Source organism: Leucoraja erinacea, chromosome 11, assembly GCF_028641065.1.
Source record: "Leucoraja erinacea ecotype New England chromosome 11, Leri_hhj_1, whole genome shotgun sequence".
Lineage (NCBI taxonomy): Eukaryota > Metazoa > Chordata > Chondrichthyes > Rajiformes > Rajidae > Leucoraja > Leucoraja erinaceus.
Genome location: NC_073387.1, coordinates 13,499,374 through 13,519,373, shown reverse-complemented (window position 1 = coordinate 13,519,373; position 20,000 = coordinate 13,499,374). Strand labels below are relative to the sequence as shown.

The 20,000-nt window shown below is 38.5% G+C and overlaps 1 protein-coding gene across 2 annotated transcripts in view; it reads left to right on the top strand.

Moving 5' to 3' along the window:
• Positions 1-6,758, top strand: part of slc36a1 (solute carrier family 36 member 1) — a 58,904-nt gene extending 52,146 nt beyond the window's left edge. For both annotated transcript variants that reach the window (XM_055642665.1, XM_055642666.1), the window contains exon 11: positions 4,343-6,758. In XM_055642665.1, coding sequence (XP_055498640.1) covers positions 4,343-4,611 — 269 coding nt within the window. In that variant the 3' untranslated portion in view covers positions 4,612-6,758. The remainder of the gene's footprint in view (positions 1-4,342) is intronic.
• The last annotated feature ends 13,242 nt before the right edge of the window (positions 6,759-20,000 follow it).

Here is a 20,000-nt window from a genome sequence, read left to right as displayed (position 1 = left end):
GTTTAGTCGAGGTAGGTCATGGTAGGTCATAATGCTATTTGTAGATGTCAAAGTCAATCGAAGGCAGTCGAAGGTAAAGCTTGTTTAGAAAAAAAAGATACGAATGCTCGCTAAACTTTATTAAACATTGTCTGGCTTCTTAAAAGTGTCTCCACTCCTTCTCCCCCATTCTCTCCATTTTCTCTCCCCCTCTCTCCCCTTCCCCCCCCCCCCTCTCTAAAAGACTCACCGAACTGTGCCAGCCGTCTTTTACCTTCCTGTTCATCGCGGGTGTGAATTTCAGACAGCGTTCACCCGCTTTCCCTGGCCCCTGCCTTTGCGATGTGTGTGTGCGTGTGTGTGTGCAGACGGTAGATCCGGCTCATGGTTTCATCGCTGACAGTCGATCCAGCTCAAGGTTTTCCAGGCAAGTGCCCTCGAGCTTGAAGGTCGAAGATAGTCACTGTAAAGTCTCGACAGTGGGACAGCCCCTTAAGCAAGCACCCCAGCCTTCCATGAAACAATGTGGCACTTAAGTATGGGGTGGTGAATGGCAAGAAATGTTCATGTCACAAATCTCCAGATGGTTATCATCACCAATGAGGAAGAGATTACACTTGATGTGAATTACAATACCATAGTTGAGTTCCCCTGCCACTGATCCAGTACTCAACTGCAGTCGAAATTTAGACTTGCCTCCAGACACCCCAAGCCCCCACCATCTATAAGATGTAAGGTATATTCACTTGCCATCCAGAATAAAGCAGCAGAATTGATTTAGCCCTGCACCCAATGCCCTAAACACCCATTCTCTCCACCACCAGCGCACAATGGCTGCAGTGTACCATCTGCAAATTGCTCATCCAGACCTTCACCAACACCTTTCAAACTTGCCACTTCCACTACAAAGGTAGCAGACACATGGAAACACAACCTACAAGTCTCAATCCTGATTTCGTAATTAAATCAAGTCCTTTATTGCCGGGTACTCCTGGAACTCCCTGCTAAGCAGCAGTATAGGAGTAAATTCAGCAGAAGGACAGCAGTATTTCAAGAAGCCATTTGCTGCCATCTTCACAAGGGCATTTTGGAATGGACAATGAATGCCGGCCTTGCCAAGATCCAAGAAGATGGATGCATGAACAAACAAAAAATAACCAATGTCTGACTGACTTGAACCTTTATGAATTTGGACTCCAGTGTACACACATTCAATAGAAATCAAGTACCTGACAGATACCATTGTTTTTTTGACCAGAGCCTCAATTTCTCTCTTCAACCTTGGTTCCTTTCTCCCATTTGCCTTGCCCTTCACTAACAGAAATGTGCATATCTTGAACTCTCACCGTCACACTTTTAAAATCATCCCATTTTCTGGACACCCTTTTGTCGACAAACTACTCTAATCAACTGGTGTGACCTCCCTAATTAATTGCCTGCCCCCTCTTCCCCCCCCCCCCCCCCCCCAACCTCTTTGCACAACTGTAACTTCATGTCCTTGTTTTTCTTCCTCATAATGCAAAAACGTGCATTCCATTAAAACAAAAACAAAAATAATGCTGGAAATATTGAACAGGTTAGACAAACCAGTTCAATATTTCCAGGATTTTCTGGCTTTTATCAAATTTCAAGCCTCGGCTGATTTTGTTTCTTGACTAGCATCACATTAACATATGGACCGTATATTTAATTATCACAAAAATTAGTGGGCCAGCTTGTATTCAATATGGTCCACACCATGGGTTTGCTCTTTGCAGCTGCACTGATCCTTTGCCGCTTGGCTTTCCAATTGAACTGGAGCCCACCATGGATAATAAGTGGTGACTAGGCTTCTTGCGGTGGTAGTTGAAGCGCTGCCACCTGTCTGCTGTCGTAAAAGTTCTTTTCAGCTATCTCCAAATGTCTCAAATGGATGCTAATATGGTGATTGCATTAATTATAGTGAGACACCTTTCAGTCCAGTTTGCACTAGGTATGTCAGCAATGGCTGATGCAGAGGTGGCGTATTCCAGTCCATCAGTTCAGCATAAGTGAGCTGTACGCTTGGAGTCACTTGGGTCCAGAGATAAACAAAGAGATTGAATAAGGCATTGTGCATACTATTTTAGCACTTGCATGGGTTATGCCCCTGATTTTTTTTTTTGTCTTCACTGCTACATTTTCACCTTTTGTTGTAAATCCTTTTCTTGTCTCCAAAGCAGATGGTCTCATTTGCCTACAAATTTGCCTGTGTGCATAATCTGTTAACTCATAATTAATTGATTCCATGTTTAATTTCACCAATCAATGTAATTGACAGGCTGGAATATCTTAGTTGAACACCAAAAAGATGTAGAAGCTAGAAATCTGAAAAGATTCATTAAATTTAAATTCATTAAATTTAAATGTTTAATAAATGAGAGATCATTCAAATATGAAAGAGAAGAAAGTTCAGCACAACTTATTTTCATTTATCGTCTCCATCTTTGCAACAGATTGGCCAGCCATGGCGGGCGTAAGACCGAGGGTCCAGTCATTTTGTATTCCAAGCATTTCCCTCGGATTAACTGAGCATTAACCCAGGAGTCAGTACTGATTCCAAAAACATGATATTTGATCCCAAAGTGCATTCCAAATATCAGTGCGGAATTGTCTGGAAATTTGGAACGTGTTGGCCTATTATATGCTATTAGTTTCTCATTCGTAATCTAAGTCTTTGAATAGTTGTAATTCATTCATTTGAGATGGATTATTATACTAGCAGTGATATTGAAATTTATAGTACTGGAGCAACTCAGTGGGTCAGGCAACATCTGTGGAGGAAATGAATAGTGATGTTACAGTTCAGGACCTTCTTTCAGACTGAGTGGTAGGAGGGAGAAAGCTGGAAAAGAGTGAAGGACGGGACAAAGTCTGGCAAGTGATAGGTGGATACGGGTGAGGGGGGTTTTGATTGGTAGAGAGTGGAATCCCCTTAACCTGCATCCACCTATCACTTGCCAGGTTTTGTCCTGCCTCTATCTCTCTTTTTCTGCTTTCTCCCCCATGCTGTTATCTGTCTGAAGAAGGGTCCCATCACAAAACATCGCCTGTCTATATTTCCTCCACAACTGTTGCCTGACCTGCTGAGTTCCTCCAGTATTTTTTTTACTCAAGATTCCAACTTCTTCAGTTCCTGGTGACTCTACATTGACATTTACTGCAGCTTTCATGTCTTCTGTCTAAATCTAACGATCATATTTTTCTGCCTGGTATGAGATGTAATATAAATAAGTGCTATTTGAGTGGCAACTTCTAGTGGGTGTTTAAAATCGAGACATCCACAATTTGTTGTGATTTGAGCTCAGGTACAAATCTGAACTTGATCTTCAACTACATTAGTTGCAACCTTCTGATTCTTAATTTCTTCACCAGTGATTGGATGTCACCCAAACTCTGCGGGCATATTTTGGCAATCATCTCAAATATTACCATATTTCTGCACTCTGATACCTTTTGTACAAAATGAAAAGCCATAAAATGGGGCCATTTAACCAAGAAAAGCTTTAGCTTAATGGCATTTGTTTTTCAATATCAACTTCACTCAGTTTCATTTTTTTTAGCACACCATTATTCACTACATATGATATTTGGCTCATTGCTAACCTCAATTCCAGTAAATTTAATATTACTTAACTTTAAAAGTAACTTAAATTGATCATTTTGAGTATTTGTTACTGAAGTTGGGTCAGCTCAGTGGTATTGCTTTTGTCTGCAGCAACTCCACAATCTACAGCTCCACTACTTTGACTTGGCCACAACATAGGAGGTGATGATCAATGCAATATTAAAATGTTAATGCATAACCAAAAAAAGCTGCCACTCTTAAGGCAGATACAAGAACAGTTTTTAAAAGTAATTTAAAAAGGTGTATAGATAGTAAAGGTTTTGAGGGACATGGATCAAATGGCGGCCAATGGGAAATTGTGTTGAAGGGCCTATTTCCATGCTGTATAGCTCGATGAATATAACTTTTTTAAAAAAGGCCGCCAGCATAATCGAGGATCAGGCTCTCCCAGTATCGCACTCCTTTTTCTCCCCTCACCCATCAGGCAAGCGGTACCAAAGTTTGAAAAATCGTACCTCAAGATTAAGGGACAGTTTCAACCCAGCTGTTATCGGGCAACTGAACTGTCCTCTCATCAGCTGGAGTGTAGTACCGGCCACCCATCTGCTGTCTCCAATGAGACTTTTGAACTATCTTTTATTGACTTCAATGTTATATCTTGTATTAAATGTATCTAGCACTCGATTGTATTCATGTATTGTATTCCTGGATAGCATGCAAACAAAAGCTTTTGTCGTAATAATAAACTAAACTGAATCTTTTTTTTTGATTTTCTAGGTCTCTTGGCAATCTTGATACCCCATTTGGAAATTGTAATCTCACTGGTTGGGTCAGTTAGCAGCAGCACTCTGGCATTAATCATCCCTCCACTTCTTGAGATAGTCACTTTCCAAAGCGAAGGTATGAGTCGATGGATCATTGCCAAAAACATCTTGATCAGCATGGTGGGCTTTTTGGGATTTCTAATGGGAACTTTTGTGTCAGTTGAACAACTACTCTTTAAAACAATAACTGTGACCAATGTTACTGATTTTCTCCAGAGTTAGTTCTGTTTTAATCCATTGCTTTGTGTGCTACATCATTTGGATTTGTTTTCAAGTTTTTATTTTTCTGAAGCACTTTACTGTAAGTTCTGTGCAGATTAATAAGTAACAATGGAGGGGGGGGGGGATGTATGTAGTTTTATTTTCCTGATTTTAATTTTCAACAGTTGCAGATGGAAATGTTCTTGCTCATAATTTGGGGTGAAACCTCCAGATTGGGTAAACCATAGGGCAGGAAATGAAATCATTGCAGTTATTCGCTCGATGAGCAGCCAAGTTATAACATATATGGAGCATTTGCACATTTTTAAGCTGGGGAGAAGTGGATTGTTTTTTTGCATGCAAGAATTTTAAGCAAGAAAATGATTATGTGTATCTTAATATTGTATATTTCTGCTTTTGTTTTGGTGCGAACGGAAACTGTTTTACACTATTGCTCTGTATCTATTGCAGTCTTTACTGTAAAAACAGATTTCAAACGGAAAATAAGAATTTGAATGTTTTTAATCTGGTGTAGGAGATGACTGTCTGGCCAAAGCTGTCAATTATGACAGTTAAACCGTAGCTAAATATCAGAAGGATCATTGTTGGGCTCTTATTCCCTGATTTTACTAATTCTGACAAATCATGTTTTGTAAATCACAATTGCAAATTGGATTCAGATGGAGTGTACCCTTTTCCCAAACCCCTGGCAGGAGGCATGGCAGAAAACACATATGAGCATTTTAAAGTTTAACATGAGCTGGTTGCAAACTAGCAACTGCTTCCCTCAACTACAACAGAATCAAGTTGACCAATTGTTTGCAGTTATTTTTATTTTTGAGCAGTTAACAGATTAACTGTGGCTAGTTTTCAGGATTTCAAAATTTAGATTCAAATCCAGAAAAGTCATGAATCGATCTGGATTGTATTCTGCCAGTTCCTTCTGAGGATGGTCTCTCTGCTTGAATTTACCCGCTCTGTGTGGGATTGTTTTTGTGAACCATTTTGATTGATAATATAATATTTGAACATTGAGCACACAGCGTAAGTTAATTTCACAGAGCTGAAATGGGTAAACAAAAATGAAATATTGAAGATATCAGGCTCATGTTTGGGAAATTTATTCCATTATGTTCCAAAAAAAATCTAATTTCAAAGCAAGGGCTAAATAGTTATTTGTGTAAAAGGGAAAGTGGATAATGCCAGTTAAAACAATTACCTCCATGGTGCAATATTAATGTTTTACACATAAGATGGAAAGCCTTTTTTGATGGTGTAATTGAGGATAGGAAAAGTAAATTAATAATTCCTGGATTGAGAAGCTGGAGCACACAAGCCAGTCATCGGCATCTTAGACTGATGTTGAGCAGTGTTAATTTTAAATCTACTGTAAGTAAATTATGTTTTTTGCCCTTCGTTCAAGTAACCTTTTCCAAAATACGTGTAAACTCAAAAAACTGTTTGCATTTACAGAGCAGCTTTTTAATATAAATCGCCCCAAGGCACTTCAGGTGTATTATTTGAAAAATAATTGTAGAAGACTATAAAAAAATTGTCTGCTGAGTTATTAATGTTGCATGATGTAAAGAATATATAATAGTAGAGATTGTAGCTTTAGCCACAACTCAACAAAAATTAGTGCAATTGTCTATAACATTTATCTAGCTTGATACAGTACAGACTGACAAGTGAATAATTCTGAAAATAATGAATGTATACCATGCCACAACAGAATTGCAGGTCAGGTTTGTGCAATCCATAGTATTGAACTGTTACTTTATAATTAATTTAATGCCAATGCATTTATTTTATTTGTACAAATGTCAACTGTTTTTTATATTAATAAATTACTGTGTGATGGAGTGGTTTGGAGAGAATGAAAGATATTTACGGTCAAGCAAAATGTAGAAATGTTTTATTCTCTTCTCTCTCATATCTCCATCCTTTTAGTTCATATGTTGGGATGTATTTGTTTTGAGAACTGCAGTTCATAGTGTATCTTACTAGAACCGCCTCAGGGTAATATACAACTGCTGAGACCTATGCCATGGTGAATTCCAGGCAATCTCTAATTGTACAGTTACTGGCAGCAATCTATGTTGTCCTGATTTTTATTAATGTGTAAAGTAAAGCTTGTTATCTTATGCTAATTAAAAAGGCATTCAGTATTTGGACTGTTCTGTCTTAATTATTGTCTCAGTTCTTGGAATCAGAATCTTACAGTACACAAAGGGACCATTTGTATTATCCTTGAAATTACTATTACTTTTGAACCTATTCTTTTGAGGATGTATTGTTATGCCTGTGATTCCAGCAAATGCTGCATCAAGACTTAAACTCAACAATAGCAATATGAATAAATATTAATAGAATAAAGTGTGAAGAATGAAAATACGCAGCATAATGGTTTATACTTGGATGAAGAAAGCAGTTAGGAAATAATAAATGCCAGAAGCATAATCTTCAAACCCATTTGGTGCAGGAATTAATCTTATTGTTGCAAATGCAACTCCAACAAACAGAATATTTCTGAGGAATGTCAGCCGTTCCATGTTCTGCATTGAGCTGCTAGTACCTTCCTCCATACATGGGAATGCTTGAGACTCCTGGACCAGCATTCATGAATATGAAACTGCGAAATCTTCCCAGATGCACCCAGAAAAGTTCTTATTGTGCTTCAGAATTGGGTTCTAGTTCTATTCATGGGGATCCACTGCCAGAGTGCCTGCTTCCTGCAGTTTCCCACCATACAGATGCTCGTGGGATGAAAGGTGAGGACTCTCTTTCCATGTTCCGTTTGAGGGGAGGAAAATGATGTGGGAATGAAAAGGGAAATGCTCTCCCCAACTACTTTATTCTCCGACATTTCCGTCACCTCCCATGAAATCCCACCACCTATCTCATCTTCCCATTCCCGTACCTTTCTGTCTTCCACACAGACCACTCCCTCCACAACTCCTTGGTCTGAAAAAGGGTCTTGATCCAAAACATCACCCATTCCTTCTCTCCAGAGATACTGCTTGTCCCTCTAAGTTACTCCAGCGTTTTGTGTCTATCCTTGGTTCACTCATCCCTTTCCACTCAAACCCCCCCCCCCCTTCTTCAGGTACTTTCTCATGCAACTGCAGGGGATGTGACACCTATCCCTATACTTCCTCCCTCACCATCATCCAGGAACCTCAACAGTCCTCCCAGTTGAAACGGGTTCACAAGCACCTTCTCTAACCTCATCTACCACATCCAGTGCTCCTAATGTGGCCTCCAGTACATCGGCAAGACCAAGCATAGACTCAACAACCGTTTTGCTAAATCTGTCTTATCCATGTACCTGTGTTAATTTTTTGTTAAACTTTCTAATAGTACCTGCCTCAGCACCTTTCCGGAAGCTCGTTCAATACACCCACCACCCTTTGTATGAAAAGGGTACCCCTCGATTTATTTTAAACCTTTACCCCTTCATCCTAAACCTATGTCCTTTAGTTCTCGATTCCCCTACTCTGGGCTAGAGGCTCTGTAAGAAAACATGATATTTTCTCCATTTTCCAGAGATAATGTCTGACCAGCTGAGTTACGGCAGCATTGTGTTGTGTTTTCCTTTAGTTGAAAGAATAGTCACTTATCCTTTGGTAGACACAAAATGCAAAACTCAGTGGGACAGGCAGCATGGAGAGAAGGAATGGGTGATGTTTTGAGTCAAGATCTTATTCTTTGTTCTCTACTTTCTATTCCGTAACTGTGTAATAACATTGTCATTGATTCTTTAACCTCTTAGATTTCAATTGTATTAATGGCCTTTATTATCTTGGAAATTCAGACTACTTTGACAATAAGCTCCACTAATCTGAATCACCTTGAAGTGTTCTGCAAGCTACGGAACATCTAAAGCATAAAGGCTTCCAATATCCTGATCATTTACCCATAACCTAATGTACCCCCATAACTTTGAATTCCCTTACAAATTACAAATCTCTCAGATTTAAGAAATGCGCGAGTATTCATCCTCAAGCTTTCCGTGGCAAGGATTTCCTCAGACTTGCAATTCTTTGAAATTCTTCCCGTACATTTTTAAGTAAGTAACATCTTATGCCTCCCGCTCCAAGACATTCTCATAGAAATGTCCTTAGATATGTTCCTTTGGAGTCTTATATTTCCATAAGATTGCCTTTTGTTTTTCTAAACTTTGGTGAATGCTGACCCATTGTTTTTAACCATTCCTCACAAATTAATCTCCAAAACAGATTATCCTAGTGCATCTTTCAATTCCCTCCAGTAATATTCCTTTCCTTAAACAAAAGGAACCATAAAATGTAAAGTACTTTAGATGTACTTGTCCTCACCTTCCACCCTACCAGCCGTCACGTACAACAAATAATCCTCTGTCATTTTTGCCACCTCCAACGTGACTCTACCACTTGCCACATCTTCCCATCTCCTCCCCTGTCTGCTTTCCATAGAGACCACTCCCTCTGCAACTCCCTGGTCAATTCGTCCCTTCCCACCTGAACCACCCCTTCTCCGGGCACTTTCCCTTGCAATCGCAAGAAATGCTACACCTGTGACTCCATTCAAGGACCCAAGCAGTCTTGCCAGGTGCGGCAGAGGTTCACCTGCACCTCCTCCAACCTCATCTTTTGCATCTGCTGCTCTAGATGTCAGCTGCTCTACATCAGTGAGACCAAGCGTAGGCTTGGCGATCGCTTCGCCGAACACCTCCGCTCGGTTCGCAATAACCAACCTGATCTCCCGGTGGCTCAGCACTTTAACTCCCCCTCCCATTCCGAATCCTACCTTTCTGTCCTCAGCCTCCTCCATGGCCAGAGTGAGGACCACCGTAAATTGGAGGAGCAGCACCCCAGGTTACGCCCCAGCGGTATGAACATCGACTTCTCTAATTTCAGGTAGTCCTTACTTTCTCCTCCCCTTCTCAGCTCTCCCTCAGCCCACTGGCTCCACCTCTTCCTTTCTTCTTCCCGCAGCCCCCCCCCCCACATCAGTCTGAAGAAGGGATTCAGCCCGAAACGTTGCCTATTTACTTTGCTCCATAGATGCTAATCATCCATTGAGTTTCACCAGCACTGTTGTCTACCTACTTTAGGCGTGCCTTCATTTGTGCCGTGGGGAAGTCTTACGACAAATATACTTTTGTTCTCCAGCCCCTTTGAAATAAAAGCCCATCCATTAGCATTCATAAAAGCCATTCCATTAGTCTTCCCAATTACTTGGTGAACCTGTGAGTTGGCTGTGTTTCAGGTACTGGGAAGATTCCTTTGTACTGTTGCTTTCTGCAGTCTCTCCATCTGTCGAATAAATCTGTTTCAACATTTGTCCTTTCTTCACTTTAGTCTTTATTGCTTTTATGCATACACAAATAAAACACAAATATAACAACGAAACATACAACAATGTAGTGAAACGTACAACAGTGCAGCAGAGGCTTCAGTTTACAATTAATGATGTAGTAAACAGAACTATTTTTTAATTAAAACATTTTACAATAACTTACATTATTGTCAATAAAATTATACAGTGTTGATGTCTTTATTTCTACACCTAATCCATTTTTTCCCATTTTCTGTTAAACTCGTCTTCTTTCACTCTTGGAGAATATGTCATTTTCCCCATCACAAATATTTCCTGTACTATGTCTAACCATTGTCTAAGTCTGGGTGCGTCCGCTGCAAGCTACTTTCTTGTAATGGCCTTTCTGCCAGCTGTGAGTAGGAGTTTAACCAAGTAATGATCTTCCTTCAGCACCACTGTAGTTATTTACCCAGGTATAAAATGGAACACTTCTTGGAGACTATATATCCTAATACCTCCTTTAATACTGAATTCACTCTGTCCTAAAATGGTTCTATTTTGGGGCAACTCCAGAAGATATGTGCATGATTTGCATCTGTTTGGCCACATTGCCTCCAGCATGTTTGCTGCCTTAGAATTTGCTTGCTTTTTATGTTAAGCGTAATAAAGAAACTAATTAAATTTTTCCAATTAAATTCTCTCAATTTTTGTGAATTAGTGGATGTCTGTAGTGTTACACACATATGATGCCATGCTTCTGAGATTGTGATGTTCAATTCAGTTTCCCACAAGGGCCTGTCCCACTTGGACGACTTAATCCACGAGTTTAGAAGATCCTAGACGAGTTGAAAAAAATATCAAGGTCATGTTGACTCACCGAAGTAAAAGACCTCCTACGACTATGTCTACGACCTCCTATGACTGTCTATGACCTCCCACGACTATGTCTACAACCTCCTACGACCATGCCTACGACCTCCTACGACTATGTCTACGACCTCCTACGACTGTCTACGATCTCCCACGACTATGTCTACAACCTCCTACGACTATGTCTATGACCTCCTACGAACCCCCTCAACCTCAGTCTTCCACACCCAAGACCAACTACGACTAGCTATGAGTGGAAAATGATCACATGATAAAATGACGTCATGTTTGCATTTTTTCTCTGGCCAGATACCGACCTATGACTACCTATGACTATCTATGACTACCATCACGACCTACTACGACCTACCTATGAGTAAAAAGTGTCAATTTATTCCTTGCTGACCATTTTTTTACTCATGGACATTTTTTATCGGACTGGAAAAAACGCCGCGACCTACTTGAGGCCATGAGTGCGCGGAGACCACTCACGAGCATGAGGAAGAGTTATGAAGACCTACGACCTCGTGGCGACTATGCTGCGAGTACGAGTCAAAGGCAAACTCGGCAGAGGTGGCCAATTAGGTCGTGAAAGTGGGACAGGGGCTTTAATTTTTTCAAAAAATGTAGTTTTAGCTTGACATTCCATTAAACTATGGTAAAGTTTAGAAATAATCCTTGATGTTTTTTGATGATACGCATTAACTATTGTTTCTACCACTGGGTTATTTTCTTCTAGTGCCTCCCTTTTACTTTTTTATTGTAATAATCTCTCAGTTGGAGGTATCTAAACAAGTCTTGGTTCCGAAGTGCAAATCTATTCTTCAAATCTTGAGGACAAGTGGATTTTTCCCATCGATGAAAAATAAAAGAGTTATTAATGTTTTAAAAATGTTGACATTCTCTCTGCTGCCCCTGCTGATGAGAGGGGGGAGGGACTATGAAGCACGGAAGTGTTGTGCCTCACTCAGTCTCTGCAAGATGGTGGAAGCGAGAGGGTCATGTCTCTCTGAGCTGTGAATAACACTGAACACATGTCTACTCAACTGTGAGTGCCCTCAATGTGGATTGAAAATGAAAATGCAGTTCCTATGAAATGCTGCACTGCAAATGGTTGTTGGTGGTGGTAACTGCTTTGAAATGCTGCACTGCAAATGGTTGTTGGTGGTGGTAACTGCTTTGAAATGCTGCACTGCAAATGGTTGGTGGTGGTAACAGCTTTGAAATGCTGCACTGCAACTGGTTTTTGGTAGTGGTAACTGCTTTGAAATGCTGCACTGCAAATTGTTGTTGGATGGTGGTAACTGCTTTGAAATGCTGCACTGCAAATGGTTGTTGGTGGTGGTGAAGGCTTTGAAATACTGCACTGCAAATGGTTGTTGGCGGCGGTGACGTCTTTGAAATGCTGCACTGCAAATGGTTGTTGGTGGTGGTGACGGCTTTGAAATGCTGCACTGCAAATGGTTGTTGGTGGTGGTGACGGCTTTGAAATGCTGCACTGCAAATGGTTGTTGGTGGTGGTAACGGCTTTGAAATGCTGCACTGCAAATGGTTGTTGGTGGTGGTAATGGCTTTGAAATGCTGAACTGCAAATGGTTGTTGGTGGTGGTAACTTGACAACTTACTGTTTGCACTGTATATTGATTTTAGATAAAACGCTACAATACAATACAATACAATACAATACAATTTATTTGTCACTTGAACCTCATAGAGGCTCAAGTGAAATGTTGCTACCACTTACGGCTGTGATTTTTGCCCATCTCACTCCGTCCCCCCAATAATTCAGGAGTTATTTTATGATATCCTTGTATATATTTTTTCATGAAATCGCAAATCTCAAGATATTTAAAATATTGGTTGTTTTTCAGTTTAAATTTTAATTGTAATTGTTGGAATGATAGTAGGTTTCCCATTTCGTACATATCCCCGATCCTTCTAATTCCGAGACTTTCCCCATTGGTTATATGTTTTATCAATAAGAGATGGTTTAAATAAAGGGTTATTCGCATTGGCATTAACAATGATAAATTTCTTAATTTTAACGACAATTTTATTTGTTTCCAAATTCTTATTGTACCATATATAATTGGGTTCTTCTTATATATTGTGTTATTCAATTTTGTCGTTCCTCTTTCACCATTTTTCTCCATTTTTATCCATTCTGTCTGTTGGGTAGAACTATCCAGCCAATAAATTATATTCTTAATATGCACTGCCCAGTAATAATACATAAAATTCGGAAGTGAAAGTCCCCCGACCTCTCTTGGTTTACATAAGTGTTTTTTTTGTAATTCTATGCGATCTATAGTCCCAAATAAAATTAGTAATATTAGAGTCTAATTTAAAAAATATATATTTTGGTATATATACACCGGTGTAGACTGAAATAGGTATAGTAATTGTGGTAGGAAGATCAATTTTATTGCATTTATTCTACCTAATAATGATAAAGGAGGTGTTTTCCAAAATTTAATCAGCGTATTAAGTTTATTTAATAAAGGTATAAAATTAGCGTTGAATAATGCTTTATATTTTCTAGTAATCTGAATACCCGAGTATTTAAATGTTTCAGTTGCGATTTTAAAGGGGAACTGCAGTAAGTGTGTAGGTTCTTGAGGTTTTAATGTCATGATTTCACTTTTATTCCAGTTTATTCTATATCCAGGAAAAGACCCGAATTCCTCTATTAAATTTAATAAATTTGGTATGCTCATTTGTGACTTTGTAATATATAAAAGTATATCATCTGCATATAATGAGATTTTATTCTTTGAATCCCTAGTATTATAGCCCTGAATATTCGGATGAATTCTTATACTTTCAGCCAGAGGTTCTATCATAAGGGCAAATAGCAGGGGTGATAACGCACATCCCTGCCTATTACCCCTTGATAGTTGAAATTTTTGAGATAACATGTTGTTAGTTAAAATTCTGGCCATCGGTTTATCATACAATAATTTTACCCATGTTATAAAATTCTCTCCCATATTAAATTTTTGCAGTACCTTATATAAGTATTGCCACTCTACCTCATCAAATGCTTTCTCTGCGTCCAAAGAAATAATTGATATATCTTCTTCCTCTACTTTATGCGAGTACATTATATTAAACAGGCATCTCAAATGATTAAATGAGTATCTTTTGGGTATAAACCCCGTTTGATCAGTGTTTATTAATTTACTAATATATTTGCTTAATCTTCTTGCTAAAGCCTTTGCTAAGATTTTCTGGTCTGTATTTAAAAGTGATTTAGCTCTATATGAGCCCGGATCTTCTAAATCTTTATCTTTTTTGGGAATAAGTGTAATAGTTGATTCTGTTAGTGTTTCAGGTAGTTTGTTTTCTTTAAAAGCGTTGGAGTATAAATTAAATAAATAAGGGGTCGTTATCTCATGGAATTTTTTATAAAATTAATTACTAAAACCATCTTGCCCCGGTGCCTTACCACTTTTCAACGATTTTATTGTTTCACCTATTTCTTTGATTGTAATTTGAGCTCCAAGTTCCTCTTGTTCCAAAAGGTCCAGTTTTGGAAGATTACAGTTATCTAAAAATTTTTTAAATTTTACCAGCTTCTATTTTAATTTTAGATGTGTATAAATTTTAAATTTCAGTAAATATCTTATTGTGTTTATCTGTCGTGGAATCTTTAGCATTATCTAACTAACTGCCTGATTTCTTGTTCTAACAACATTTGTTCTGTCTTATTCTTTTTATTTTGAAAACTTTGATATGAAATTATAATTCCTCTAATAAATGCCTTAAAAGTTTCCCATAATAAAGAAGGCGAGGTACCTAGTGTATCATTTGTATCAATAAAAAGTTTCATTTGTTTTAAATATTGATAGCCTTGTAAGTCATTTAAAATATGTGTATTAGACCTCCAAAAAGATTTTTTACCCTCAAATTTTACTGAAAATGTCAACGGAGAGTGATCTGAGATACTACTAATATGGTATGTTGGATTGATTGTATATGGCATTAATTTCATATCCAGTAAAAAATAATCAATTCTTGAATAAGTTTTATGTACCGAAGATTAAAACGAGTATTCCCTTCCAACTGGATTAGCAGATCCCCATACATCTATTATATTAGTGTTTTTTATATATGTATTTAGACGTTCACTAGTCTTAGATTTTAAATTACTCCTCCTTTGTTTTGCTGATTTATCTAGATATGAATCTAAAACACAGTCGAAGTCCCCCCCTATTATCACATTTTGGTAATTAAACTCTGATATTATATCTACAATTTTATCAAAAAATTGGGGGTTGTCAAAATTCGGAGCGTAAATATTTATCATAGTTAGTGGGGTTGCATAAATTTCTCCCGAAACTATTATACCTTCCCTCTTTATCTGATATAGTATTCTTTAATTTAAAAGGTATACCTTTTCGAATAAGAATAGCCGTACCTCTAGATTTAGAAGTAAATAAGGAGTAGTATGTTTGGCCTATCCACTTCGCCTTTGTAATCTCATTTGTGTTTGTTGTTTCATGTGCGTTTCCTGCAAAAACACTATGTCGCTTTGTGATCGTTGGCACCCCTTATATTCCAACTACAGAATGTAATTCCTCCATTCTTTATTTGTCTGTCTTGCATTGTAAATCAAGATAGTATTCCTGAATCATATGGTGCAACCAAATACCTCAGAATTCTGGGAGTTGGGTGGTCATCCCAAGTTATTAGATTTATATTGCATCTTCTTCTTGTAAAGTGCCTTAAAAAAAGAAAGAAAAAATGTGATATACAATTAATTTAAAAAAAAATAAACAAATAAAAATCTTGATTGTGCTTAAAATAAAAGTGCTATTAAGGTATCTAAGAAAAGATACCTTAAAGACGAATAGCCATCAATGGCAAAACATTTATAGACCTCCGTGATGTTGTTTTACATTGAGCACCTCCCCCTTGGTAGAGCCTCATTAAAAGTTACAGACCGTTTCATATTTTGTTTTTTCTTTTATGAATTTATCAAACCAGCACCAGTGAAAGCCGAAAGAAAGCAGGAAAAGACATAAGAAGTAAAAAAACAAATATAAAACACAACATATACATGATTACATAAGTATACTAGACTAAGTGGGACCCGTTGGGTCCCAGCATCACACGGGAGGGCTGGTCCCCCAACGCAATATTCCACCTCTCCACCAATTCCAATATTGCTGGCCAGTCAGGGGGGGGGTTTCTGGAGAGCTAGTATGTGTGTTGTGGGTCAAAGGGACTGGCTTCCAGAGGACTAGTATGGACATTGTGGGCTGAATGGATTCTTGGGCTGGCAGCTCAGTCACTCTGGCCGGGCAGCTCAGTCACTCTGGCCGAGCAGCTCAGTGACTCGGGCTGTTGTGCACTGAAGGAACTGGTTTCCAGAGGGCTAGTATGAATATTGTGGACTGAATGGATTTTTGGACTTGCAGTTCACTAATTCATGGGTGGTGGGCTGGCATTTCACTTACTCATGGCTGGTGGGCTGGCAGCCCAGTCACTCACAGCTGGTGATGGCAGTTCACTCATTCACCCCTCTTCCCTTCCCCCCCCCCCCCCCACTCTGCTCCATGCCATTCCCCTCCCCCACACGCATTCAGTCCATCTCCCCTCAATCTCCCCCCATGCACTCTTAGTGGCTGCATGCATTCACACAGACACACACACGCATGCACACAGACACACACACACAGATACTCACACTCACGCAGCCACACACTCAGACACACATACAGACACATACGCAGAGATACAGTCAAACACTCACACACAAACACAGACACTCACACATACAGACACACACACTCATCCACAGACACTTACACAGACACAGCAACTCATACATCCACACGCAGACAGATGACGCGCACACACACCTGCAAGCATTTTAGAACCAATAGACATTTTTTTGCAAGCATTTTAGAACCAATAGACTTTTTTTGCAAGCTGTAGAACCAATAGACATTTTTTTCAAGCATTAGAACCAAGACATTTTTTGCAAGCATTAGAACCAATAGACCTTTTTTGCAAGCATTTTAGAACCAATAGACATTTTTGTTGCAAGCTTTAGAACCAATAGACATTTCTTTTTGCAAGCTTTAGAACCAATAGACATTTTTTTTGCCAGCTTTAGAACCAATAGACATTTTTTTGCAAGCTTTAGAACCAATAGACATTTTTTTGCCAGCTTTAGAACCAATAGACATTTTTTTTTGCAAGCTTTAGAACCAATAGACATTTTTTTTGCAAGCTTTAGAACCAATAGACATTTTTTTGCAAGCTTTAGAAACAATAGCCATTTTTTGCAAGCATTTTAGAACCAAAAAAGACACATTCTGCAAGCATTGTAGAACCAAAAGAGACACTTTTTGCAAACATTTTAGAACCTATAGACGCTTTTTGCAAGCATTTTAGAACCAATAGACACTTTTTGCAAATATTGTAGAACCAATAGACACTTTTTGCAAGCATTTTAGAACCACTAAGGGCACTCACATTTGAGTAGACATGTGTTATTCACAGCTCAGTGAAACGTGACCCTCTGCCTTCCTCCATCTTGAAGAGACCGAGGCACACCACTTCCGGGTTTTATAGTCCCTCCCCCTCCAATGGCACTTTTGCAAGTTTTAGAACCAATAGACATTTTAGAACCAATTTTAGAACCAATAGACACTTTTTGCAAATTTTGTTTGCAAGCTTTAGAACCAATAGTCATTTTTTTGCAAGCTTTAGAACCAATAGTCATTTTTTTGCAAGCTTTCGAACCAATGGACATTTTTTTGCAAGCTTTAGAACCAATTGACATTTTTTTTGCAAGCATTTTAGAACCAATAGACATTTTTTTGCAAACATTTTAGAACCAAAAAATACATTCTGCAAGCATTGTAGAACCAAAAGAGACACTTGTTGCCAACATTTTAGAACCAATAGACACTTTTTGCAAACATTTTAGAACCAATGGACACTTTTTGTAAGCATTTAGAACCAATAGACACTTTTTGCAAGCATTTAGAACCAATAGACACTTTTTGCGAACTTTAGAACCAATAGACATTTTTTTGCAAGCATTTTAGAACCAATAGACTTTTTTTTGCAAACTTTAGAATCAAATAGACATTTTTGCAAGCTTTAGAACCAATAGAGACATTTTTCTGCAAGCTTATAGAACAATAGAGACACTTTTTGCAAGCTTTAGAACCAATAGACATTTTTTTGCAAGCTTTAGAACCAATAGACATTTTTGCAAGCTTTAGAACCAATAGACACTTTCTTGCAAGCTTTAGAATCAATATATACTTTTTTTGCAAGCATTTGAACCAATAGACATTTTTTGCTAGCTTTAGAACCAATAGACATTTTTTGCAAGCTTTAGAACCAATAGAGACATTTTTTGCAAGCTTTAGAACCAATATACATTTTTTGCAAGCTTTAGAACCAATAGACATTTTTTGCAAGCTTTAGAACCAATAGAGACATTTTTTGCAAGATTTAGAACCAATAGACACTTTTTACAAATATTTTAGAACTAATAGACACTTTTTGCAAGCATTTTAGAACCACTAAGGGCATTCACATTTAAGTAGACCAGTGTTATTCACGTCTCAGAGAAACAATCCCTCTGCCTTCCTCCATCTTGAAGAGTGAGTGAGGCATACCAGTTCCTGGTTTTATAGTCCCTCCCCCCCCCCCTGCCACCAGCGGGGCAGCAGAGAGAATGGGGAATTTAAAAAAAACATAAATATGTCTGTCATTTTTCATCGACGGGAAAAATCCTCGACACACATGCGGCGGAAGGGGGGCTCTGAGCAAGGTGGCCTAAAATGACGGCCGTAGGTGGCGGCGTTCTCTCGGAAAACGCAGCACAGGCGGCCAAAAGCGGTCAAGAACAGAGATTTAGTAATATAGATATGTTTTTCCAATTTATCTAATCTTAATCTAGTCTAAACTTTACCATATATATCCACCCAGGATTCTTACATAATATCCCACTCTTTAACTACCATACAAGCAGGTACCAACACCATACAAGCAGGTACCAAGGGGTTAACTACCATACAAGCAGGTACCAAGGGATTAAACTTGAGCTTTTCGTTCAAGGTGAAATATGGCCAGCACTCTCAGAATAACACATTCCAGAGAGGTAAGCTTTATAATTGTCTGGATAGCTCCGCCAGTTCAAAACTCCATCATAAGAATTAAAAAGTTTAATCTTCTTCCTTGTCAACAGCTTCCCCCGATGTTTTCTTTACGATATCCTCTGCAAACTTTAAAGCTTTTCCGGGATCTGTAAATGAGCGTGACCATCTCTTTTATCTTATTCTCCATCTCTTCCATTATTTCATCCAGTTTTCGGATATCATCCTTCACATCTTTACATTTCTTGTTATAATCATTTTTGATTCTAACACGCTCTGACTTTAATTTTTTAAATCAAATTCCTTATATTGCTTCTTCAGTTCTTTTAACTCACTGCAAGTATTATCAATTTTTTGAGAAATTCTCTCCATATTAGTCTCCATTCTCTGCTTATTACTCTCCATATGAGACTCCATACTCTGCATCTTTTCCAGTGTAATATTAATTGTAGCAGTCATTTCTAAAAGCATTGTTTTACCCCCTTCTCCTTCTTGTCTCCTTTTGTCGCCATTTCAAGCAGAGACCCTTGTCTGTAAGATTCTTCTTCTTCTGAGCCTTCTTCTGTCGTTTGCAGAGTATCCAATACTTTCTCGAGCTGAAGACTAATAGTGTTTTTCTTAGGTGCCCTTGAGCCTTTTTCTTTGCTCATTTAAAACTCCCGATTTTTACCGTTAATCGCCCCGATTTTCACATCACCTTCTGATGATGTCACCTTTACATGACACCAAGCAGCTCCGGTGATTTTAAGATTTAATCGGTACTGACTTTAAAACGCATTCCCATTCATGTGGTGTTTTGTTTGGTTTTATGGTGGTTGCACCCTGCATGAAATGGTATGAAACTGCACTTGAATTTGGTGGCCTTGCACGCTGCTTGAAATGGTATGAAACTGCACTTCAATTTGGTTGGCTTGCACCCTGCTTGAAGTGGTAAGAAATTGATCTTTTTCCGCCAAAACAAGCCTAATGTTTTCCAAATGTAGTGTCCCCGGACATATCAGTAATCCACATCTTCTCTGTAGGTACTGTTGTCTGTTTACAAAATTTAAGTGTTAATTTTTTTGCCGTTATTAAGCCGTAATTGAGGAAACGTTTTTGAAATATCGTTAGCTT